General features: G+C 37.0%; 1 protein-coding gene across 1 annotated transcript in view; it reads right to left on the minus strand.

Moving 5' to 3' along the window:
• Positions 1-27,205, minus strand: part of LOC127692020 (PRAME family member 8-like) — a 47,958-nt gene that overhangs the window by 15,227 nt on the left and 5,526 nt on the right. The window contains 1 exon segment of the mRNA XM_052191898.1: positions 13,890-14,087. Within this exon segment, the coding sequence (XP_052047858.1) occupies positions 13,890-14,087 (198 nt within the window).

The following is a 27,205-nucleotide window of genomic DNA, read 5'->3' on the forward strand; positions in this document are numbered from 1 at the left end:
TTTCCAAAGTCTTCCAGCTTTCATAGTATCGGGTGAGAATTCTGGTCTAATTCTGATAGGTCTGCCTTTATATGTTACTTGATCATTTTCCCTTACTGCTTTTAATATTCTTTCTTTGTTTTGTGCATTTGGTATTTTGACTGTTATGTGATGGGAGGAATTTCTTTTCTGTCCCAATCTATTTGGAGTTTTTATATATTCATGGACATCTCTTTAGGGAAGTTTTCCTCTATAATTTTTTGAAGATATTTATTGGTCCTTTAAGTTGGGAATCTTTGTTCTCTTCTATACCTATTATCCTTAGATTTGGTCTTCTCATTGTGTCTTGTATTTCCTGGATGGTTTAGGTTAGGAGCTCTTTGAATTTTGTGTTTTCATTGACTGTTGTGTCAATGTTTTCTATGGTATCTTCTGCCCCTGATATTCTGTCTTCTATTTCTTGTATTCTGTTGATGATACTTGCATCTTTGACTCCTGATCAATTTCATAGGTTTTCCATCTCCAGGACTGTCTCCATTTGTGATTTCTTTATTGTTTTTATTTACATTTTTATATCCTGGATGATTTTGTTCAATTCCTTCACTTGTTTGGTTGGGTTTTTCTGTAATTCTTTAAGGAATTTTTGTATTTCCTTTTTAAGGACTTCTAGCTGTTTACCTGTGTTCTCCTGTATTTCTTTAAGGGAGTTTCTTATATCCTTCTTAAAAGTCCTCTATCATCCTCATGAGATGTGATTTTTAAATCAGAGTCTTGCTTTTCTGGTGTGCTGGGGTATCTAGGACTTGCTGTGTTAGGAGTTCTAATGATAAGTAGCCTTGGTTTCTGTAGCTTAGGTTCTTGGGCTTGCCTCTCACCATCTGGTTATCTCTGGTGTTAGTTGGTCTTGCTGTCTCTGACTGGAGCTTGTCCCTTCTGTGGCCCTGTGAGCCTGTGATCTTAGTTATGTCAGCACTCCTAGGGAGACCAGTTCTCTCCTGGCAGGATTTGTGCACGGAGGGCCGTGGGACAGCCTTAAGTCTGGAGTGCATATGGAGACTGGTAGAAGGATTTTAAATTGGTTTTCTACTTACTATGATTCTGTGAGATGTTTTTGTCCCCTTCCTAGTTTGATTTTTCATTTTATAATTTTATTCCTTTTAAATTTTTTAACTTTTGATTTTTTGCCTTTTCTCCTGTGATTCTTTCCCTTTCCCCTTTTTCTTTTTGTTTATTTGATTTTTTATTATAATTTTTTTATTTTCTTTTTGAGGGCTGGTTACAAGGGTGGACGACAGATATGGAAGGACTGGGGAATGGGTGGAATTAGAGTATATGATGTGAAATTCACAGATTCAATAAAAATATATTGATATTTTAAATGTCAGAGACTTGACTGATTACCTGGACAGAAACCCTAGGTTTCTCCATGGTCATTTGGGCAGAGGTCCTAGGACAGTATCAGTCTTTGGCTGCCAGGCCCAGAAATCTGGTAGACTTTCCTGTAGAATAGAACCTTGGGGCAACTGCAAAATGGGGCAATTCACTCTCCTGTGTCCTGCTTGTTCACAGTTTGGAAAGCATTCTGTCAGCAGTCAAGGTGAAGGGCAGGTTTTCATCCAGTAGCTGGCCTTGACACATTAAATACAACCTCCAGGTGGACTTACTTCTGTTCCCATCTACTTTGGAGGAGAACAGGAGTGCTGCCAGGAAACAGCATATCTCTCTATCATGAAAAGCCTTTTTATTGAACATAAATGTCATTTTCTGCAGATCTCTGGAGAGTTTGAGGACCATCTATCTATTAACTATTCCTGATATAATTACTTGCTCTAGTTACTTAACTTTGAAAACTGAATAAAACTTATTCCTGTAATTAATTATATTAACATGACTACAAGTATAGTTCTTAACATATTACAGAATTTGTTGATTTGTAAGATGACTGACAATATTAACTTGCATTTTTTAATTATCCTTAACAGTTTACAATAATTTAGTAAGTCTAGGCCTTAATAAGACTAGGACTTTATATTCTATATCTATTATGTTTACACTTAAAACTAACAATTTTTAATTGAAGCTCTTCTAGTATCAAAATAAAACTTTTAATCATTGACACAGTCCATAGAGAGTGGCAACTTTGTTGATGCTTTTTTTTCCATAGTACTACAATACTTTTAATCTTTTTTCTAAGGAGACAGAATTGTGTCTATAAAATAAATAATATCTTATGTATTAATCTGAGTGGAACACAAATCTGATAACATTAATTACACGATTTAAAGCAAAATAGAAACCTATTCTTCAGATTTATAATGTGGACTAAAATAGTTCCCATACAGTAAATATGAGATTATAGGCTTTGGTGTGATTTAAAGGATATATATGATCATATATCTGATTAAATGGGTAATGTTGATCCTTTTATAGTGCACCATTATAGACCATTGAATTTTTTTATGGCTTAATTTATCAAAACAGCTAAAACTTAAAAAAAAAACAAAGAAAACTAGACAATTATTGCTGTGAACATGACTAAACCTTAGAAACTTATAAATCTTGATTATCAAACATATGTTGTTACTTTTCTAAATTTTCTAGTAGCTTGGTGTTAACCAGTTACCAATGACATAAGTCATTAGGCTTACATCTTAAATTAACTTTTATTAATCTGAATAGACCTTTATAACCTCAAAATTTTATCATCATATACAGTATATTTGTAAAAGAATTGAATGACATATACAGTATGTTGTAGCAGATATAACCTTAATTTTCTAGGAACATACTTAAGTTTGTACCAATTTAAAGTATTTGAGCCTTGTTGTTTCCTTAATATAAAAGGAGATACAATGAGAAATGGAGAGCTCATTAGGACTCAGAAGTTTTTTACAGTTGTTGCTTTATGCAATGTGGTTACATTAATATGGTGAGTTCACATAGCATGTACTCTTTAGCCTTAGTAAAGATGGTTGTTAGCTATGTGGCTGCTTATATCCTGATTAAGATCACCAGCAAAGATGGGAGAGAGCAACATGGTTTCTACTTAAAAACAACTATTTTCCTACCTATACATATATTAAGATATATTATTTTAAAGGTTTATGGTTAAATTATATATAAATATAGTTTATATATAATTTATGAATTTATTAATTTATAATTTATAATATTGTATGTATATATTGATATAAGAGAGTATCAACAATAACTTAAAAATCCTGAGATAAAAGTTTAGAGCATAATCTTAGGGTATTGTTTTTGGATCTAAGGTCAGAGGTCACATGAGGACAAGCAGTAGCTTAATAATGTGACTCCAGAATTTGGAATCAAATTCACAAACAAAATCTTCATATCTTAAGAGGAGGGTTATTTCCAGCAGGCTCTGCATGTGGAAAAGGTGCATGCTGAACACACCACAGCTGGCCTTCTCCTTTGTTATTTTCCCCTGCTCCCACCTCAACACAGTGTTGGGGGCAAGGAGATCAGATAGAAACAAACAGGGCTCAGAAAGAAGAAAAAAGAAATAGGGAATGAGGAATTTTTATGTTCTCATGATCATCTGGTTAGCAGTGGCATTAGGATTGATTATTTAAGGGGTATGGAGGCCAAATTTGACTGAAAAGGGGCAGATAAGCTTAGAGGCTCTTAAGTTGGGCACTAGGTACAATCCTGTTAGGTCTATAGTATTCTTTTCTTTTTTTTCTTTTTTCTTTTATTTATTGAATATATTCTCCATTTACATTTCCAATGGTAAAACCTTTCATGATTTTCCCCTCCCCAAAATCCCCAACCCCTCCTCCCAACCCTGCCTCCACATATATGCCCCTCCACTAGACCCACTCCCACCTCTCCCCCCCAATTTCCCTTTGTTGGGGCATCTATTGGGCCTTCACTTGCCCAAGGACCACTCCTCCCACTGATGCTCAACAAGGCATTCCTCTGCCACATTTTTGACTGGAACCATGTGTACTCCTTGGTTGATGGTTTAGTTCCGGGAAGTCTTGGGGCTTCTGGGTGGCATTGCTATTCTTCCCATGGGGCTGTAAACCCCTTCAGCTCCTCCAGGTCCACTCCCAGACCAATGGTTGGCTGTTAGGATCTGCCTCTGTATTTGTAAGGCTCCGGTAGGGCCTCTCTGGAGACAACCATGGCATGTTCCTTTTGGTATACACTTCATGTCATCCTTAGTAGTGTCAGGGGTTGGTGACTGTTTATAGGATGAATCCCCAGGTAGGGAAATCTCTGGGTGGCCTTTACTTCAGTCTCTGCTCCACACTTTGTCTCCTTTATTGCTCCTGTGAGTATTTTGTTCCCTTTCTCAGAGGAACCAAAGCACCCTGACTTTGGTCTTCCTTTTTCTTGAGCTTCCTGTGGTCTGTGAATTGTAGCATGTCTATTTTGAACTTTTTGGGCTAACATCCACTTATCAGTGTGAGTGCATACCATGTGCATTCTTTTGTAACTGGGTAACCTCACTCAGGATGACACTTTCTAGTTCCATCCATTTGCCTATGAATTTCATGAATTCATTGTTTTTAATAGCTGAATAGTACTCCATTGTGTATATATACCACGGTTTCTGTATCCATTTCTCTGTTGAAGGAAAGCTGGGTTCTTTCCAGCTTCTGGCTATTATAAATAAGGCAGCTATGAACACAGTGGAGCTTGTGTCCTTATTACATGTAGAAGCCTCTTCTGGGTATATGCCCAGGAGTGGTATAGCTGGGTCCTCAGGTAGTACTATGTCTAATTTTCTGAAGAATCGTCAAACTGATTTCCAGAATGACTTTACCAGCTTGCAATCCCACAAAAAATGGAGAAGTGTTCCTCTTTCCCCACATCCTCTCCAGCATCTGCTGTCTCCTGAGTTTTTCATCCCAGCCATTCTGACTGGTATGAGGTGGAATCTCAGTGTTGTTTTGATTTGCATTTCTGTGATAACTAAGGATGTTGAACATTTCTTTAGGTGTTTTAGAGCCATTCTGGTTTCCTCAGTAGAGAATTCTGTGTTTAGCTCTGTAACCCAGTTTTTAATAGGGTTATTGGTCTCTCTGGACACTAACTTCTTGAGTTCTTTGTACATATTGGACAGGAGCCCTCTATCGAATGTAGGTTTAGTGAATATCTTTTCCCAATTTGTGGTTGCCCTTTTGTCCTATTGACCCTGTCCTTTGTCTCACAGAAGCTTTGCAGTTTTATGAGGTCCCATTGTCAATTCTTGTTCTTAGAGCACAAGCTATTGGTGTTCTGTTCAGTAACTTTTCCCTGTGCCCATGTGTTCAAGATTCTTCCCCACTCTCTTCTCTATAAGCTTCAGTGTGTCTGGTTTTATGTGTAGATCTTTGATCCACTTGGACATGAGAATGGGTCAATTTGCATTTTTCTCCATGCTGACCTCCAGTTGATCCAGCACCATTTTTAAAAATGCTGTCATTTTTCCACTGGATGTATTTAGCTCTTTTGTCAAATATCAAGTGACCGTACATGTCTGGGATATTTTCTGTGTCTTCAATTGCATTCCACTGATCTTTCTGCCTGTCTCTATACCAATACCAAATGGTTTTTTTATCACTGTTACTCTGTAGTAGAACTTGAGATCAGGGATGGTGATTCCCCCAGAAGATATTTTGTTGGGGAGAATAGTTTTGGTATCCTGAGTTTTTTGTTATTCCAGATGAATTTAAGATTTGTTCTTTCTAGCTCTATGAAGAATTGAGTTGGGATTTTGATGGGGATTGCATTGAATCTGTAGATTGCTTTTGGCAAAATGATCATTTTTACTATATTGATCCTGCCAATCCATGAGCATGGGAGATCTTTCAATCTTCTGAGATCTTCTTTGATTTTTTTTTCAGAGACTTGAAGTTTTTGTCATACAGATTTTTATGACAAGAACTTCCTTCCTTAGGGTCACACCTAGGTATGAAATATTATTTGGGACTGTTGTGAAAGGTGTCATTTCCCTAATTTTTTCTCAGCTTGTTTATCCTTTGAGTAGAGGAAGGCTACTGATTTGCTTGAGTTAATTTTATATCCAGCCACTTTGCTGAAGTTGTTTATCAGTTTTAGGAGTTCTTTGGTGGAATTTTTGGAGTTGCTTAAGTATACTATATCAGCTGCAAATAGTAATATTTTGACTTCTTCCTTTTTGCAGGGTGGTAGTGGCACATGCCTTTAATCCCAGCACTTGGGAGGCAGAGGAAGGCAGATTTCTGAGTTTGAGGCCAGCCTGGGCTACAGAGTGAGTTCCAGGACAGCTAGGGCTACACAGAGAAAGCCTGTCTCAAAAAAAGTCTTCTTTCCAATTTATATACCTTTGATCTCCTTTTGCTATGTGATTGCTCAGGCTAGGACTTCAAGTGCTATATTGAATACATAGGTAGAGAGTGGGAAGCCTTGTCTGGTCCCTGATTTTAGTGGGATTGCTTCCAGTTTCTCTCTGTTTAACTTGATGTTGGCTACTGGTTTGCAGTATATTGCTTTCACTATGTCTGGGTATGGGCCTTAGATTCACGATCTCTCCAAGACTTACCATGAAGGAATGATGGATTTTGTCAAAAGCTTTTCCAGCATCTAATGAAATGACCATGTGTTTTTTTTCCTTGAGTTTGTTTATGTAGTGGATTACATTAATGGATTTCTGCATATTGAACCATCCCTGGATCCCTGGGATATAGCCTACTTGATCGTGGTGAATTATTGTTTTGATGCAATGTTGGATTTGGATGGCCAGGATTTTGTTCAGTATTTTTGCATCAATGTTCATGAGGGAGATTGGACTGAAGTTCTCCTTCCTTGTTTGGTTTTTGTTTGGTTTAGGTATAAGTGTTATTGTGACTTCATAGAATGAGTTGGGTAGTGTTCCTTGAGTTTCTATTTCATGGAATAATTTGAAGAGTATCAGTAGAATATCAGATCACCTTTGAAGATTTGATAGAATTCCCCACTAAACTCATCTAGTCCTGAGATTTTGTTTTTATAGGAGAATATTAATGACTCCTATTTCCTCAGGACTTATGGGTTATTTCGATGATTTATTTCATCCTGTTTTAATGTTGGTACCTCGTATATATCTAGAATTTCATCAAGATTTTCAGACTTTGTTGAGTATAAACTCTTGTAGTGGGATCTGATGATTTTTTGAATTTCCACCATTTCTGTTGTTATGTTTCCTTTTTTCCCTTCTGACTTTATTAATTTGGGTAATGCCTCTGATCTCTCTGGTTAGTTTGGCTAAGGGTTTATTTATCTTGTTGATATTGTCAAAGAACCAGCTCCTTGTTTTGTTGATTCTTTGTATAGATCTTTTTGTTTCTATTTGGTTGATTTCAGCCCCTAATTTGATTATTTATTGCTCTCTACTTCTCTTGGGTGTACTTGCTTCTTTTTGTTCAAGAGCTTTCAAGTACACTGTCAAGCTATTAGTGTAAGCTTTCTTCATTCTCTTCTTGGAGGCACTCAGAGCTATGAGTTTTACTCTTAGCACTGCTTTCATTGTGTCCCATAAATTTTGGTATGATGTGTCTTAATTTTCATTAAATTCTAACATGTCTTTAATTTCTTTCTTTATTTCTTCCTTGACCAAGCTTTGTTAGGAAGAGCATTGTTCAAAGTCCACGTGTATGTGTGTTTTCCATTGTTTTTGTTTGATCTTATGACCAGCCTTAGGCCATGGTGATCTGATAAGATACATGGATTAATTTCAATATTTGTGTATCTGTTGAGGCCTGTTTTGTGACCAATTATATGGTCAATTTTGGAGAAGGTACCATGAGGTATATTCTTTTGCTTGAGGATGGAATGTTCTATAAATATCTGTTAGATCCATTTGGTCCATAACTTCAGTTAGTTTCACTATATCTCTGTTTAGTTTCTGTTTCCACGATTTGTCCATTGTTGAGAGTATGGTATTGAAGTCTCCCCCTATTATTGTGTGGAGTGTAATGTGTATTTTGAGCTTTAGTAAAGTTTCTTTTATGAATGTGCATGGCCTTGCATTCAGAGCATAGATGTTCAGAATTGAGAGTTCATCTTGGTAGACTTTTCCTTTGACCAGCATGACAATTTTTGGTTGAAAGTCAATTTTATCTGATATAAGAATGGCCACTCCAGCTTGTTTCTTCAAACCATTTGCTTGGAAAATTGTTTTCCAACCTTTGACTATGAAATAGTGACTGACCTTGTCACTGAGACAGGTTTTTTGTATGCAGCAAAATGTTGGGTCTTGTTTACTTATCCAGTCTATGTTTTTTATAGGGGAATTGAGACCATTGATATTAAGAGATATTAAGGAAAAGTGATTGTTGCTTACTGTTATCTTCTTCATTAAAGTTGAAATTCTGTTTGTGCAGCTATCTTTTTTGTATTTCCTCTTTAAGGGCTTCTACCTGTTGATCCATATTTTCCTGTATTTCTTTAAGGGTTTTTTTCCTTTTTAAGGGCTTCCACCTGTTGAACCATGTTCTCCTATATGTCTTTAAGGTAGTTCTTTATGTCCTTCTTTAAGTCCTCCATCTGCATCATAAGATGTGATTTTAAGTCCAGCTCTTGCTTTTCTGATGTGATGGAATATCCAGGATTTGCTGTTGTGGGAAAACTGGGTTCTGATGGTGCCATGTGGCCTTGGTTTCTGTTAGTAATGATCTTACATTTGTCTTTTGCAGTTTGTCTTTTGTATCTAGTTCTCTCTGGTGTTAGCTGGTCTTGCTGTCTCTAACTTCTCTGTCCTAGAGGCTTGTTTTTCTATACTCCTGGGATTCCCTTTCTCTCAAATGCCCTGCAAACAGCTGGTTCTCTAGTAAGTATCTGGAAATGGGGTCTTCCCTGTGGCAGACTTGGGAAGGGTTGAATGCCATGCAGGCTGCTAATTCTCAAATGTCCTGCTGCTGCTGGTTCTCTAGAGAGTATCAGGAAGTAGGATCTTCCCTGTGGCAGAAGTGGCACAGGTCTACCATATCCGAAGGTCTGTGTTGGGGGAGGATGGAGGGGTAGAAGGGACAGAGGGGAGTGGTGATCTGGAGGGACAGCAGGTTTTGGTGGTTGCTGTGTAGTGAGGCCAGAGCAGCTGTGGGCCTCTATTGCTGGCGGTGGTTCTTACCAAATACCCTGCTGCTGTTGGTTCTCTAGAAAGTATCAGGAAGTGGGCTCTTCCTCATGGCAGAAGTGGCATGGGTCTACCACATCTGAAGGAACGTGGTTTCTTTCCTTTCTTGGCAGATAAATGTTCATTTTCTTCTGAAGACACCCAAAAGAATCTATGGGATTTCAAGATTTTAAGGACTCTTAGAGACTTATACCTAGTGTTCATACAGACAAAAGTAACATATGCATATAGTAAAATACAGAAATGAGGAATTTTTCAGTACAGCTCCTTAATTGTAAAGTTAGTCTTCTTATTTATTTACCAGAATCCAAGCATCTAGCATCTAATAAAGTTAGAATTCATGTATTGAAGTCATGGTGAGAATAAATGTGGAATTAGCGAGTTAGCCACATAGAGTAAGGCATGCCAGCATGAGTTAATAGTGCAAGGTAGAGTTTGAAAAGAGCAACACTTTGTGCAGAAGTGAGCATTTTAGAAACATAAACATAATATTTTAGTGTATGAGAAGTTTGACAACAATAGTATTAAAATTTGTGTTTAAAAAATTTTAAAATTATTCCAGAATGTCAAGTTACAGATATTGTGGGTAAAGTTTTAACAAACAAATTCACATTCATGGAACTCACTTAAAAATGGTTATTTCTAACTGTATTTGTTATCCCTGTATAGTGGAAAGTGGAGGCTATCCTGAGCATTTCAGGTAGCAGTGTATCAACTAATAAGTTCCAGGTTTAATGAAAGACCTTGTGTAGGAAAAAAACTTTGTGGGTAGTAGGTAGCTCACTGATTAACACTTGCTATTCAGACCAACTGATCTAAGTTTAGTTCAGTTTATAGAGTTTTGCAGCAGCAGTTAGATCATTCACTTTGTCAGCCATCACCCAAATAAAAGGATAAGCCAATGTAGCTGGATGATGTAGGGCAGTTGTTCTGCTGTCTGACAATGTGTATCACCTTGCTGGCATATGCTGTATCTTGGAAGTACATCTACAGCCATAATGTTAGAAATTTTATGACTTCTTCTTTTAATGTTTAAAGAATTGGCAATTTCTTTTGAAATATACAGTCCATATACATCAGTAACAAATATTTTCCTAGTGATCTGTTTGACTCTTGAAATGTTCCACTAAGCAGAAAATTGCATTTCACTTGTAGCTTTCCTCAACTCCATCATCCTAGAACTATCCAGAACTTTTGAAGAGTCTTCAGTCTAAAATAGACAGGTTTTTTTTTTTTTTTTTTTTTTTTACCATTTCAGATGGAACTTTAAAAGTGGAAATATAGGTAGTTTTTTTTTTTAAATGCAGATTTTGGTACTTCAGTATTATAAAATTTGAATTCTGGAGATGTTTTAATATAAAGAAGTTTGTCTTTCTAGATCCATATACCACATACAATAGAGTATACTTTAAGACTGAAAAGTTTCTTTTAGTATATATTATGTTTAACCATTATTTCCAAAGTAACAGCTCTCTGCTCAAAGATGAGCCTTCTATAGTTGTCCACATTCACTGATATCAAGCTAACTCTTTCACCTAATAAAATTTTTATTTTTAAAGTTCGTGTGTATGAATGTGTATATGTGTATGTCCCCAAGAATGTAGTATATGAGGAGGCCAGTAACATCTTTTTGAGTTACAGATGTTTAATAAGCTGCTCAGCATGGATGCTGGAAACTGAACATGGAACCAATTTTGAGTTCTTTACAAGAGCAGCAAGCTGCCTTCACTACTGAGCCATCGTTCCAGCATGATATTTGAAATCTTCTGTGGAATTCAATGTGAGCTGAAGTTTCACAGGGAATTACCAAACTGAGGTCATTTCTTATATTTTATAGCAGAATACATGAGTTGGGACTATTCTCAGCCATCAGATCAAGTTATGGAAGGATACTAGAATTGCTTTTCTTCTTTCACATCAGATATTTATGATAAGATCTTTTTTATCTATCTTGCAGCATCTTTGTTAATGGAGTTATATTACTCTAACCCCAGATGGATGCCATTTTTCTATTGCCCCCTCAAGTTGTCTGTTTTTTCCAGTAGAGGATTCTATCAATCCAAGTATATTCTTTGGTTTTAAGAGTCAAATTATGTCATGACTTTTCATCTGGGTTTAAAGGAGATCTTATCTTTCATGTCAACTAGAAGTGAAGGGTCTTTCCTTTTTGTGAGACAGGGTTTCTCTGTATAGTCCTGGCTGTCCTAGAACTCACTCTGTAGACCAGGCAGGCCTTAAACTCAGAAATCCACCTGCCTCTGCCTCCCAAGTGCTGGGACTGAAGGCATGCGCCACCACCACCTGGTGGCCTTTCCCTTTTGTAATGTGCCTGCTTAGACAAATTGTTTAGGTCAGGAAGTCAAGCGTAGGAAAATGGAGACTTCAAAGCTAAGAAGTTAAGTACTGACTGTCAAGGCTGTTCTCTAACCTCAACACATGCACCGGGACACATGTTCAACACACAACAAATACATGTGAACAGGAATACACATCATACATGGATATTAAAACATGATGTTAAGAAACTGATTGCATATGAGTAGGGGATAATTATTTACTAAAAACATCAAAAATAAGTCAAGAATGAAAGACTTTTCAGGAGATCACTTCAGCAACAGACTTTTGAACAAAATTCTTTTTTTGTGTGTGGGGGGGTCTATTTTAGTTCATTGATCAATTTATCCACTTTTGTGCCAATACCATGTAGTATACATACATACATACATACATACATACATATATATATATATATACATATATGTATATATATATACACATATATATATATATATACACACAAATTTCAAATATGTATCCTCTTCCCTTTCCTCCTTACACCTATCCTATCCTCCTCCCCCTGTTTACCACCCCCTTTCTCTGCTCTGTCATTCCCCTACACTGGGGAATTGAGCCTTCATAAGACCAATGGCCTTTCCTCTTATTGGTGTCTGAGAAGGCCATCCTCTGCTATACATGTAGCTGAAGCCATTGGCCCCTCCATGTGTACTCTTTGGTTGGTGGTTTAGTCCCTGGGAGCTCTGAGGGTACTGGTTGGCACATACTATTGTTCCTCCTATGGAGCTGCAAACCTCTTCAGCTCCTTGGGTCCTTTTTCTAGCTGCTCCATTGGGAACCCTTTGCTCATCTTATTGCTTGACTGTTAGCCGTGGGTATTTTGATCCACTTTCCAATAAGAATAAAAGTCTTTATACTTTGGTCTTCCTTCTTTTTGAGCTTCATGTGATTGGCAAGTTGTAACTTGGGTATTCCAAGCTTTTGGGCTAATACCCACTTATCCAAGTGCATACCTTGTGTGTTCTTTTGTGATTGAGTTACCTCACTCAGGATATTTTCTAGCTCCATCCATTGCGTAAGAATTTCATGAACTCATTGTTTCTAATTGCTGAGTAAATTTACACATTTTCTATATCCATTACTCTATTGAGGGACATCTGGGTACTTTCCAGCTTCTGGCTATTATAAATAAGGCTGCCATGAACATAGTGGAGCATGTATCCTTATTACATGTTGGAGCATCTTCTGGGTATATGCCCAGGAGTGGTATAGCTGGGTCCTCAGGGAGCACTATCTTCTGAGCAATCATCAAACTGATATACAGAGTGGTCACACCAGCAATGAAGGCATGTTCCTTTCTCCACATCCTTTCCAGCATCTGCTGTCCCCTGAGTTTTTGATGCTAGCAATTCTGACTGGAGTAATGTGGAATTTCAGGGTTGTTTTGATTTGCATTTCCCAGATGACTAAGGATGTTGAACATTTCTTTAGGTGTTTCTCATCCATCCGGTATTCCTCAGTTGAGAATTCTTTGTTTAGCACTGTACCCATTTTTAATAGGGTTATTTGATTCTCTGGAGCCTTGAGTTCTTTCTATAAGATAGAAACTAGCCCTCTGTCTGATGTAAGATTGGAAAATTCTTTTCCCAATCTGTTACTTGCTATTTTGTCCTATTGAAATGAAAGTGTCTCATTAAGTCAGGAAAATCACTAATGGAAATGTCCCCCACAAGACCTTTACCACATTAAGGGTGGCTCTGGCATTATATATAGCAGAGGAAGGCCTTGGGCATCAATGGGAGAACTGGCCCTTGGTCCCATGAAAGCTCAATGCCCCAGTGTAGGAGAATGCCAGGGCAAGGTGGCAGGAGTGGGTGTGTGTGGGGCACACACCCTCATTGAAAGAGGAGCAGGACTGGGATACAGAGTTTTTGGGGGAAATTAGGAAATTGGATAACATTTGAACAACAATACTATTATCTTCGTGGTCTGAGTCAATACTACAAGGGGAAAGATAAGAAGGTAGAGAGAAGAGAAGAGATCATGGGTAGGAATCTTGAAAACATGGCCAGGAGGCCTGGCCAGTTGGAGTAAGAGCAGCCTAGATGAATATGACAAATCATATTGTGGGATTATTGGCAGGGAAGTCGACGTAACAGCAGAGAGGGTAGATATCTGCCCAGTTCTAGTGCTCACTAAACCTTTTTATTAATATGAAAATGTTAGGTCTCTCATCTAGGAATTGAATGATCAAAGGAGTTGTAGAAACCTTCAGCTGAGGAGCCCCGGGGACTACTGTCACGGAGAACCACTTGAGTAGTGGCTCTGAGGTTCCTGACACCTCATAAATTGCCACATAGCAGTCTGTGGATTCGAGGGGGAAATCAGTGGTCAGCCTAATACACATCCTCACCCATGGGATTTGCTGTTCCCAAAGTTCTGTTGGCTGCCACCATCACCCCCCACACCCAAACCCACTGGCAGGTTCCTTGAGTCAGCCCTCACTTACCATCCTACTCACAATCCACAGTTCTGTGTTAGGAGGTTTGGCGGCAGCTCTGGCCACAACCACTACACAGGGAGTTAGGATGCAGGCAAGGACTCCTGTGAAGCTCATAGCTGGTGGTGGCATCCTGAAGCACCAGATGTGGGCATGCTCCCCATCCTGAAAGGCTCCAGGACTAGTGGGAGTGCTCTCTTTGTAAGTCTGTGGGAGGAGAGCAGAACTTTATTGGGGTGAGAAATGGGGGGGGGTGAGCAATGGGGAAATCATGTGACCTCACACCTGTACCTGAACCCCAAGCCACCCCACCTGCTCTGGTCCCTCTTTCCCATGCTGCTACAGAGCTCCCAGCACTCAAGTGGATTCTCCCTCAGTTTTATTTTGTGCTTTGACCCCAAACTCTGGTAAAAGTAAGGCAAATTTCATTATGTTTTAGGTCCATTTTATACTTAAACACTCTCAGTAGTTTTTCTAGGATGCTTTTGCAGTGCTTAAGCGGGCCTTGAGAGACTACCAGAAGAATGTTTCATTGTATTCTTTTCCCAGCCCACAGGAGTAGCCTTTCTGCCAAGAATAAACAAGTCCTAACTCTGCAGACTCCTACACAACTAGGTAGGATACTATTACTGAACTGTGCTTTCAGCTTCACTAAAATTATGTCAAAGAACAGGAACAAGTGTAGAGCGAGGGGGCGGGGGAGACACCTGTTCTCTCAGAAGCCAGAATCCCCAGCAAGCTTCCTCAGGCACGGCTAGGGAAGATAGAGTAGGCTGCAGTCTATGGGCACCAGCGTTCCATTCCTGTGCACAGCCAGTCAACAGTTCCTCACACATAAACACAAACAATGCCCTGCCAGGATTAGTTCAAGTCATCAGACTTGGTGACAAGTGCCTAATTTACCAGCTGAACCATCTTGTCAGCTCCTCCAACAGTTTTGAAATTTAACAATAATACAGAAATGATAAAAAATTCAAATTTTCCTCCCAACCCCTGCTCCCACAATGATGACTTTGAAACTAATCATTTATTAATAGATTCCTAGGCTGTAAGCTTTAGTTCATTTCCTTACTAACTCATAACTTATGTAACCCAATCAAACTATTCTCTCTGCCACACAGTTACTTACCGGTCCACAGCCTCGTGTGTCCAAGCCTGGTGCTAACCTTCTTTATTCTATCCTGAGTTCAGCCACCTGCTGGTTTATGTACATCTCCTCAACCTCTGCTCAGATCTCATGCTTTGGGCCTCCACAGTGTTCCCTGGCGAATCTCCCTCTATCCTGAATTCATCAACCTGCTGGTTAGTTACCGCTCCTTCAGTCCCTGACTGCTTCTTCCTTACTGTCTTCCTTCAGCATCTCTCCCAGTGTGTCTCTCGAATCTCTCTTTATTCTCTTACTATGTCCCAGAATCCTCTCTTCTCCTGCCTGTGCCCCACCTCCGATTTCCTACCTCAGCTCATTGGCCATAGGCTTTTTTATTGTCAGGTGATGCTTATAAGAAATTTCTCTCTCTTTTTTTTTTTAAAAAAATATTTTTATTTTCTACATTCTTTGTTTACATTCCAAATGATTTCCCCTTTCCCGGATCCCCCCTCCCCATACGTCCCATAAACCTTCTTCTCTCCATCCATTCTCCAATCACCTCCCTCCTTCTTCTCTGTTCTTATATTCCCCTCCAATGCTAGATCAATCCTTTCCAGGATCAGGACCCTCTCCATACTTCTTCATGGGAGTCATTTGTTATGTGATTTGTGCCTTGGGTATTCAGGGCTTCTGGGCTAACCTTACTTGGAACTTAAATAAAAATGGAAAAAACTAAAGAAATTCTTCAAGAAACATGGATTCCTTGTGCAGTTTAATCAAAGGCACAAGCTGTGAAATATATTCTACACTACTTGTGTGGCCTATATTGTGCTATAATTTCATTCTAATCCCTGTGGATTTTTAAAAAAATAATTATTAAATGCACATTTGTGTTCCAGCTACAGAAGTCACACATGGATCTGGAAGTTCCCTAGTAGGGAAAGGCCAAGAAAACCTGCAGTGTAAAAGATAAATCACAAAATGGCCTGCATGAGATTTTTAGTTTTCTCATTAAGCAGCAGCAAACTCTGCTTCCAAGCAAGACACTGACTTTGCTTATTGCAAGCAAAGCTTAGTTAGGTGAAAGCAGAGATTGAGAGCAAAATCATCTGAATATGAGAAAGAAATCAGAAGCCTGTAGAGCAGTTCATAGTCTAGATGTCAGCAGTGTGATGAACAGTGAAGAGGGGAGGCAGCTAGGTAAAAAGATGACTTAGTGCCATCCTTACCTCAGCAGATGAGCACATCTGTGGAACATGGTGTGCAGTTACTGATCTAGCAAATGTGTTTTCACCACCTTATCTCCATTAACATCCCCAGAAACAATTGGCTTGATTTGGCATTGACAGTTATTCACTGTAAAGGCATATACCTTTACAGTTTGTCTTGAGGATATATTATGTTTACATCCCTGTGTCAAACTAAGGCAGAAGGGATCCCTATCATCTGTGTCTTTCAATAAAGAAGATATTAATGAAATATAGTGCACATTATGTAGAAATTACCTACAGGGCACAAGGTGTCTATTGATTTGGACTCATTGGTAACCCATAAGTGCATCAGAGGACTGAAAATAAATCCAACTATAATTTAGTAGTCTTCTAATTCAGTAAAATGCTTAGAAATCTAGTGGTGTAGCACATTCAGAGACATTAATTCCCCGGTGAAAGATAAGTCATTGCACTGGGCCACTCCCACCACAAAGAAAGAAGCACAACATTTAGTGTGCCTGTCAGGACCCTGGAGACAGCACACACCTCACTTGGATTTGTTACCCCAGCCAGTATACCAAGTAGCCCCGAAAGCTGCTAGCATTCTGTTGAGGGCTTAAAACAGGAAAAGGTTCTGAAAAGAACCAGGGTGCTGTGCAGGATGCTCTGCCAGTTTCACGGTCAGATAAGAGTGTTGTTTGGAGCCTTTGGCAGGCCCTTATTCTGAACCATAGGTTTTGAAATTTGGACCAATGAATGCTCTACTGTCATCACTCAATCCCACCATTTCCCCTTTTAAAGGCAGGTCTTGGCCTGCTATTCCATGTTAGTGGAAATTGAATATGTTGAGCCAGGGGAATGTTAGGAAGCCCCAAGAAAACACACATATGATCCAATCAGATGCAACTCAAAGCAGGGTTTTTATAACTCTGCTCAGTTATAACTCAGGCCCTCTTCCCCAATGCATCACCATTGTGCTTGTTGGTTTTGATGATGGGGGTGTCCCCAATGTCTATAGGGGCAAGGCTTTATGTTAAGCATCAAGCAGAGAGTACATGTGCAAGCATCTAATTGGAAAGCTACTGTGACTTTTAAAATAATTGCCTGGTGCTGGAGGTCACATCATAAATTTGACTTCTGCTCCCATCTAAATAGATGGCCATTAGGCAATGGATGGGCCTGTAACCTGGGGATGCATGTTTGTTGTGGGGAATACCCTGAGACACTGGTCTTGCTGAAGGTATAATCTGGAAACTTTGGTCTTGTTGGTGATTAACCTAGAGACTGGATTTAGGCTCAGGCTTTGTTGGGGTCAACTTGAAAACTAGTGCTAGGTATCAGCCTGTGAGTTTTCCTGAGTTCAAAGTTATGTGTGGTTCTCTAAAATGGAGTTTGACATGAAACATTTTGGCATTTTAGTGAGGAATGGCAAAGGAGATGCTTTAGCTTCTGTAGGCCAAGATCTGGTACCTACTTACATAAACTCAGGTGACAATAGTTCCCTGTTATCTGTAATTTTACAGCACCAGTCTAGAGACACACAGGTCTCCTGTCCCACCTATTGACTGTCTGATTCACTGTCAGTCTCGGGAATTGGATTTTTTTCTAGGAAATTCCACAAAAAGAGATCACTGAAAGAAATACTTTTAAAGATAAAGATATTTATAAATTAGCATATTTTGTCTGTATAAAAATTCTAATATGTATATGTCATATCTTAAAGAACAGATATATTTTTCTTGTATGAGTGAGGATTATGTCCAATATGAATAATATCTCCTGATCTAGCAGTTGTAAGCTCTTTAAAATTAATTTAGAACCTTAAGGGATTCAGACTCTGTTAGGTACTAGAATTTGGATAGCAATCAATGAAGTAACCTTTGGACCAGAATTGTATGTTTACATATATCATGTCCTTAAAGGTCCTTAAATTTTTAGCGTAACCTTATGTTACCTATTGCAAAGAAAGACTCAGACCCATATTATTATTTTATATTTCTTTTACCTATGTGGATTTATTGATTAAATATATTTTCATCTTTTCATGTAAATTTTGAAGTTTAATTTCATAAGGAACAAAACGAAATAGTGCCACATTAGGAGGTTTAACTTAATTGTAATCCATTTGATATTATGTACATTATATTAAATACAAACCATGATCTCATGTTTATAATCTATACATAAGTAATAAAAGGGCATATTTTAGTAAGCCATGTATTTGTGTTTATTGCTTGTTGGAATTCACTTTCCAAAAAATTTCACATGAATTCCTTTAGCAAACATATTATTAGGGCAGAAAGTAAACCAGACATGTGTGGAGCAGAAGAGTCCTGAAGGGCAATTTATCTGAGAGGAAAATTAGCTGCAGAAATAGCTGCCAGTGACATCCAGCACAGGGTAGCACAAATGTTCACTGCTGACACCAGTCTGTCTGTCTGTAGGCAACTAATTCTTTGATTATCAGTTGGGTTCTGTGAATATCAAAGTTTCTACTTCTTTATTAGTATCCAACTGAAAGTCTAAAACAACCTAGAGCTGGAAAAAGTATCCAGTCTCCGATTCTGACAGTTGTCTGGCTGCATTAGTGATATGTCTTACACCCAATCTGCTGTTTCAGAAAGCTCAGGGCATCATTCTCTGGGATAAGGTTGTCAGAGGAGGTCTGAGAATGTAAGGTCTCATAAGAATATTTTTCTCCGTGTTACTATAGTCTGAAAGCCACTAGACCTAGAAAAACCAACAGGGAGTAAAAGGTTGAAATAAGATAAACTGAGAAATATTTCCTACCTGATTCTTTATGGTCTCCTTATGTCCCCAGGTTACACCACCATGGCCAGTAAGAGGAAAATATAAAAAACTATATAAAATGAAATAAAAAACAAAAATAAAAAATATAAAAATTCACAATATACTAGCTTTGGACTAGCCAGCTCCTGTCTTTGGGGATGGACAAACAAATGTAGTAGAATCCTCACCATTCAGGAATTATGTTAAGCAGGAAAGTCCATTAACTTCACAGTGGCACAATTGCCACTCCTGGGAAGCCAGGCTCACAGATGCCTACTCACGGAATTTTCACATCACCTTTCCATGACTCACTGAGCCTTTCCCAGGACCACATCTTCCTCACTGGTTTACAGTGAGATGGAAATCCAGCTTCCTTTGGCCTCTCTCTCATTTCTCTAAGCTCCCCATTCTCACTCTCAAGTACACTCCTCCTCCATCTTGCAGGCATAAATATGGGTGAACTCTCTAGGGACTAATTGAAAGCCCTGAGAGCAGTGGGTGTTGTGACATCACTAGAGACATCACAGGGGATGCCCAGAGCTCTCCCGGATTCACTAGACTGTTCAGAGAAGGGGTTGTTTATGTCATGGGGAACAGGATTTTTCTTCCTGTTAATGCTCTTCCTCTACTGAACAGAAGCTGAGGTGCCCATCCCGGGAGACTCTCCTGGGACACAAATGTTGATCACCTCCATTTCAAAAGCCAGAGGTCTCAGCCACTGAGATTTCTCAGTGTCAGAACAATGGGAAAGTGCTGTGCTTTATTTCTAAATGTGTTAGCAGTGGAGACCTGGGTCAGGATGGAGAGAAGAGCCAGCCCATCAAGTTGGCAGCAGAAGACTTGAGATGTCCACTTTCTTCCTAGGCTTTGGCTGCACGAACTTGTTAGAAGGCAGTTCCAGGGTCACCTCCAGCATGTGGAGATTCAGGACGGGAGGGACTTTCTCAGGAAGGTCTTGCTTGGAGATGATGGCTGCAGACAGGGATCAGGAAAACAAGATGACTCAGATATGACACTGTGACTGAGAGATGAAAACAAAGGGTATAGTGCATTCTCTGTATTCCCTGCTCTGTCACTCAGGCTGTGAGAGACTCATCTCACCAGACACTCCCCAACAGTTGTGTGTCCAAATTTGTCAACAAATGTCAAATTATACATGTTCTGAATAGCTCTTGTCTGTCTCTTTGCCTTAGAAATATGTACAAAAATGTTTTAAAATTGGATATTTTCATAGAAAATAATACAGATAAAATGATAGACATATTAAACATGTCTAAACTAATTGAAGTGTTAAGTAGAAATATTTTCTGATAAAAGTGTAGACTTTCATCAAAAGTATTTCTGATGAAATTGAAGAAATATATAGAAACGTGTTAAAATTGAAGATATTCCTGGAAAATTATTATACAGATAACATGGGGGATATAGGAAACATTTCTAAACTAAATAAAGAGGTAAGTAGAAACATTTTCTTTTAAAATTGAATATTTATATGGAAAATATTTCAGAAAATATTGAAGAAACATAGAAAAATGTGTTAAAATAGAAGAATTTGTTGGTAAATAGAAAACATATAAAATATATCTTAATTAATTGACCAAGCACACATAAGCACATAGAATCATATTTTAATGAAATTGAAGATTTTGATGGAAAATATATGAAAAAATGTAGAAATATATAGAAATATGTGAAAATTAAATATTTCATAGAATATAATACAGAAAAAATGTTAGAGAAAATTAAATATTTCTAAAATTACTGAAGTCTAAGAAGAAACACTTTCTGATTAAATATAAGATTTACATGGATACTGGTTTTGAACAAATTGAGGAAATATATAGAAAAACATGTTAAAATTCAAAAAATTGGAAAATAATAAAGGTAAAATAGTAAACATAGAAAATATATCTGTACTAATTGACAAAGCAGATAGAAAATATTGCTGATAAAATTGTAGATTTTGAAGAAATGTATTACTGATATAATTGAAGAAATATAAAGTAAAATATTTAGAATATTTTCATGGAAAATAATACTGATAAAATTGTTGACATAAAAATTGTAAAATAATTAAAAAGGAAGTAGAAATATTTTCTGGCAAAATTGAAAATTTATAAGGAAGTATTTTTGACAAAATTGAAGAAATATATAGAAAGTGTTAAATAGAAGAAATAGTTAGAAAATAATACAAATTAAAAGCAAATATTGAAGAATTTACTTTTACTAAACGATCAAGGATAGAAAAATTTTCTGATGACTTTGAAGGTTTTGATAGAAAATGTGTCTGATAAAATGAAAGAACTCTAGAAAAAAGTGTTAAAATAGATTTTCATAGAAAATAATACAGATAAAATGGTAGAAATAGAAAACAAATTTTGGCCGGAGAGATGGCTTAGTGGTTAAGAGCACTGACTTCTTTTCCAAAGGTCTTGAGTTCAAATCCCAGCAGACACATGGTGGCTCACAACCATCTGTAACAAGATCTGACACCCTCTTCTGGAGTGTCTTAAGACAGCTACAGTGTACTTACATATAATAATAAATAAATCTTAAAAAAAGAAAAATTTAAATTAATTAAAGAGTAAATTAGAGTCATTTTCTGATGAAATTGAAGATTTTGATGGGAAGTATTTCCAATAAATTTGAAGGAAATATATATAAAAACATGAGAGGATTGAAAAATTTTCAAGGAAAATTATACAGATAATATGGTAGACATATTAATCATTCTTAAACTAATTGAAATGATAAATAGAAACATTTTCTGATAAATTTAAAGATTTTCATGGAAAATATTGATAAAATTAAAGAAAGTTATAGAAACAAGCATTAAAATTATAGACAACAATTGTTGGAGAACAATAATCATAAAATATTAAAAATACAAAATATGATTTCTAATTGACCAAGCATATAGAAAAAATTAATATTTAGATTTTAATGAAAAATATTTCTTTTAAATAAATTTTATTAGAAATATATTATATTTTAAATGATTTCCCCTTTCCTGGTTCCTCATCCCTGAAAATTCTATAAGCCATCTTCCCTCCCCCAGTTCTCCATCAATCCTCTCCTGCTTCCCTGTCCTGTTATTCCCCTATACTACAGCATTGAGCCTTTCCAGGACCAGGGGCCTCTCCTTCCTTTGATTTCCAACATCTGAAGAAATCTAGAAAAAAGTGTTAAAATAGAATATTTTCATGGAAAATAAAACAGTTAAAATGATAAACAGAAAATATTTCAAAAATAATTTAAAAGTTTAGTAGAAATACTTTAAGATAAAATTGAAGATTTTGATGGAAAATATTTTTTGATAAATATGAGAAGTGTTAAGATTGAATATTTTCATGGAAAATAATACAAATAAGATTATAGACAGACAACTTTTCTAAATTAATTAAAGAATTTAGTAGAAATATTTAATGAAAAAGTGAAGAATTTGATTGAAAATCTTTCTGATAAATTTGAAAAGTGTTAAGATTGAAGAAATTCATGGAAAATAATAGAGAAAAATTATTTATATATTAATCATTTATCTATTAATCATTTATATATTAATCATTTATTAACTACAGTGGTAAGTAGAAATATTTTCTGATATAATTTAAGATATTCATGGAAAATATTGATAAAATTGAAAAAATATATGGAAAAAGTGTTAAAATTGTAGAATTTCTTGGTAAACAATAATGGTGAAATAATAAACATACAAAATATATCTTTACAAATTGAAAAAGCAAGTACAAGAAATATTTTAATAATATTGAAGATTTTCGTGAGACATATTTCTGTTAAAATTGAAAAACTATAGAAAAATGTATTAAAATTGAAGATATTCATGGAAAATAATACAGATAAAAAGGTACACATAGAAAACATTTCTAAACTATTTAAATAATTAAATAGAAACTTTTTTTTATAAAATGGAAGATTTACATAGAATGTATTTCTGATAAAATTGAGGAAATATATACAAAAATGTCTTAAATAGAAGATTTTCATTGATAATAATACACATAAAATGGTAGACGTATTAAGCATTTCTAAAATAAGAAGTGGTCAGTAGAAACATTGCTTGATAAGATTGAAGAAATACATAGGAAAAGATGTAAAATTGAAGAATTTTTTTGTAAAATAATACTGGTGAAATAGTAAACCTACAAAATATATCCTTACTAATTGACCAAGCACGAAGAAACAATTTCTAATAAAAGTGAAGTTACTGATGGAAAATATTTCTGATAAAACTGAAGAAGTATATAAGAAAAGTGTTCAAATTAGAGATTGTCATGGAAGATAATACAGATAAAATGGTAAATATATTATATATTTCTAAACTTAATGAGGTGGTATCTAGGAACATTTTCTGATAAATTGAAGATGTTCATCTAAAATATTTTTTGATCTGGATGGTGGTGGCGCACGCCTGTAATCCCAGCACTCTGGGAGGCAGAGGCAGGCAGATTTCTGAGTTTGAAGCCAGCCTGGTCTACAGAGTGAGTTCCAGGACAGCCAGGGCTACACAGAGAAACCCTGTCTCGAAAAAACTAAAATCCTAAATGATGAAACTGAAGTAATATGTAGACAAATGTATTAAAGTTGAATAATTTAGTAGAAAATAATCATGATAAAATGCTAAACATAGAAAATATGTCTTTATTAATTGACCAAGTGCATAGAAAGTTTGGTAAAATTTGAGATTTTGATGGAATACTAATAAAATTGAAGAAATATATAGAAAAATGTGCTAAAATAATAGCATTTCTTGGAAAATAATAATGGTAAAAGCTAAAAACATCAAATTTATCTATACTAAATGGCCAAGCACAAAGCATACTTTTCTGATAAAATTGAAGTTTTTGATGGAAAATATATCTTTTTTATATTATATATATATATATATATACATGTGTATGTATGTATGTATGTATATATATATATATATATATTCTATATTCATTGTTTACATTCCAAATGATTTCCCCTTTCCCAGTTCTGCCCTCCCCATAAGTCCCATAACCGCCCTTCCCTCTGCCCATTCCCCAATCAACCCCCTCCCACTCCTCTTTCCTGGTAATCCCCTACAATGCTGCATCAAGCCTTTACAGGATGACGATCCTCTCCTTCCTTCTTCTTGGGAGTCATTTGATAAGTTAATTGTGTCTTGGTATCCTAACTATAAGCCTTGAAATGCCCAACTTTAATTCTAACCCTGCTTACTGTTGGGATATTTCTTAATTATACATTTTGAAGTAAGAAACCCGTTCCTAATCTTGATCCTTTGAGTTTTTCAGATCCACCTTTAACCGTGATGATCATGCTCACACTGCTGCTGTACCTTGGTGAGATATGATCGGGGGGAATGGACACATGTCTGTATTAGAACCTACTCAACAGCCAGGTTTATTTTCACATGGAAACCCTAGGGATTCCCCTCTGTCTTTCTATGTGAAAATGGTGTGAATAAAGTAAAGAACACAGAGGTTCCCAAAGGATGCATGTTCTTCCTCAGCATGACTTTTCCCCTTCTCCTTCATTTTATCCTCCCTACCTCTCAAAGCCCTCCTGCAGATGCAGTCACAGGGCGGCTGGAACTTAACCCTGTTCATCTCCCAGCTCCCAGCTGTGTCTTCCATTATTTAAGATCCAATTGTTCTTGAGAGAGGGGCGTGACTCACTCATGAAAGGAAAAATGCAGCTTTGACCTTTATGCACAGGCCTGCTCAGAAAACCACATCCTGTTGCACAACAAATAGGGAGGGCAGGGCTCTTGTGGATGATTTCGATGCTAAATTCAGTCCGAGTTATAAGAAGTCATTCAGCTTCTCTGTGTAAAAGACAGTTCCACACTGTTAATTAATGACACAATTTTAAAATCTGGGCCTTTCTATTTCGCGGAAATGTTGGGACAAAACAAAACAAAAACTTAACGTCATCTATGTGTAACCTAGAATACAAACTCAGAGCAGTCTGAGGGTCAACAGAGCTGATGAAAACATAAAGGAAGATTGGAATGAGGCCGTATGATTACATTGTCCCCACAGACGCAGACTTTTATACAAGTCTCACCTTAGCAGCAATTAAATTGACCCAGCATATGTGGCTACTTAGGAAGAATTGCACTGTTGTGATTGTGTTACATTAAAGTCACTTTGCAGACCGAGAGCAGCTGAGGGAGGTTTTCTGAGTCCAGTAGTATTTAAATGAAAATTTCATCCATTCAAACAATGCCTGCTGAGCTTCTAGCACAACCCAGCACTGTGAAAGAAAAGGCTGCTGGGTAAAAAGCACGGGCCTTGCCTCACTTTTTTTTCTTTTTCTTTTCCTTTTTAAAAAATTTTTGTTTTATTCACATGTCAAATAGGATCCCCTTTCCAAGTAAGTTACCCCCTGAAAATTCCCTATCCCATCCACATTTCCCGACTCAACCCCCGCCCACGCCCCAATTTCCTGACTTGCATTGCCTTATTCTGGGGGAATTGAGCCTTCACAGGACAAATGGCCTCTTATTGATATCTGAAACGGTCATCTTCTGGTACATATGTAGCTGGAGCTATGAGTCCCTCCATGTCATTTATTCATCATTTATTCATTTATTCATTATCTACTCATTATTCATCATTCTCATTATTCATTCATTCTCATTATTTATTCATTTATTCATTTATTCATTTATTCATTTATTCATTTATTCATTTATTCATTTATTCACTTATTCACTTATTCACTTATTCACTTATTCACTTATTCATTTATTCATTTATTCATTTATTCATTTATTCATTTATTCATTTATTCATTTATTCATTTATTCATTTATTCATTTATTCATTCATTCATTCATTCATTTATTTATTTATTCATTTATTCATTTATTCATTTATTCATTTATTCACATACTCACATATCCACATATCCACACATTCACATATTCACATATTCACATATTCACATATTCACATATTCATATATTCACATATTCACATATTCATATATTCACATATTCACATATTCACATATCCATATATTCATATATTCATATATTCATATATTCATATATTCATATATTCATATATTCATATATTCATATATTCATATATTCATTTTATGCCGGTTTATTTTTTCATTAGCAGCCGGTTAGAGCTTGTTTTCCTCCTTCCTGTCAGCCAGCAGGAAGTGTTCAGGGTACTCTTAGAGAGTCAGCTTAGAGAAGCTGCCTGCGACAGTGGGCGGGGCTTAGCGCAACTGGCCATTACTGTGGGTGGGACTTAATGCAGCTGGGTGTTACTGTGTGTGGGGGCGGGGCTCCAGTGACTGAAAGGGAGGTGAGTGGGCGGGGATAAGCACCAGTCTAGGCAAATTCTGGGCCACTCTCAGAACCTGTCACGCCCACCGTGTCCGAACCCCGCCCATGCGACCCCAGCCCTGCCTCCTCTGTCTTCAAACCCCGCCCATCTTTGGCTGAGATAAACCCAGAGCTCTCACAGCTTCTTCCCTTATAACCAAAGGACAGGCGGCCGCTGCAGGAAAATGAAGCTGTCCCGTTGAGGATGGCAGCTGCTGTCCCTGAAGAACCCCTCAGCTGGGACCTTTTTGCTGATTTTTGTCTGAGTCTGCCTGGGGCCTGATCCCAACACACAGGCTCACGACAGAACCTGGTGACTGATGGGAGACATAGATTGTGATGATTTGTTCTGTTTGTCAGAAGCAAAAACTCAGATCAACCAACTCCAAAATTCCAGCTCCAAAGAATCTCCTGTGCAGAATAATAATAATAATTCTGCTGCAATGAACAAAGCAGAAAGTAATTGGAGAACTGAAGAACACTTTGACAACAGATATGGAGATGCAGAGTTTGGAGATTGCTCAGCTGGCTTTGGTCTTATTTAGGCCCACTATTTCCTCATGCTGCCTTTAGTCATGGTGAAGTGTATACTGTGAATGTGGAGGTTTATGAATTGCTTTTATGTTTTTGAACATGATTACATGATAGGAGTAATTTCAAAAGAGTGTTTGACCTTTGGGCTCTTTATAGTTTTGAGACTGCTATAGACGATGGGGACTTTTGAAGTTGGAACTCATGTATTCTACATGTTTAAGTGTGATCCCTATACACTCATGTGTTTGAGCAATCATAGGGGGGTCAGGCAGTGGAATAAGGTAATTTAAATATGCCAAGCTAAGTGTGTGGCATTATGAGGTGTTGTGGCCTTGTTGGAGGATGAGAACCCCCA

This window comes from Apodemus sylvaticus, chromosome 9 (assembly GCF_947179515.1).
Source record: "Apodemus sylvaticus chromosome 9, mApoSyl1.1, whole genome shotgun sequence".
Taxonomy (NCBI): domain Eukaryota; kingdom Metazoa; phylum Chordata; class Mammalia; order Rodentia; family Muridae; genus Apodemus; species Apodemus sylvaticus.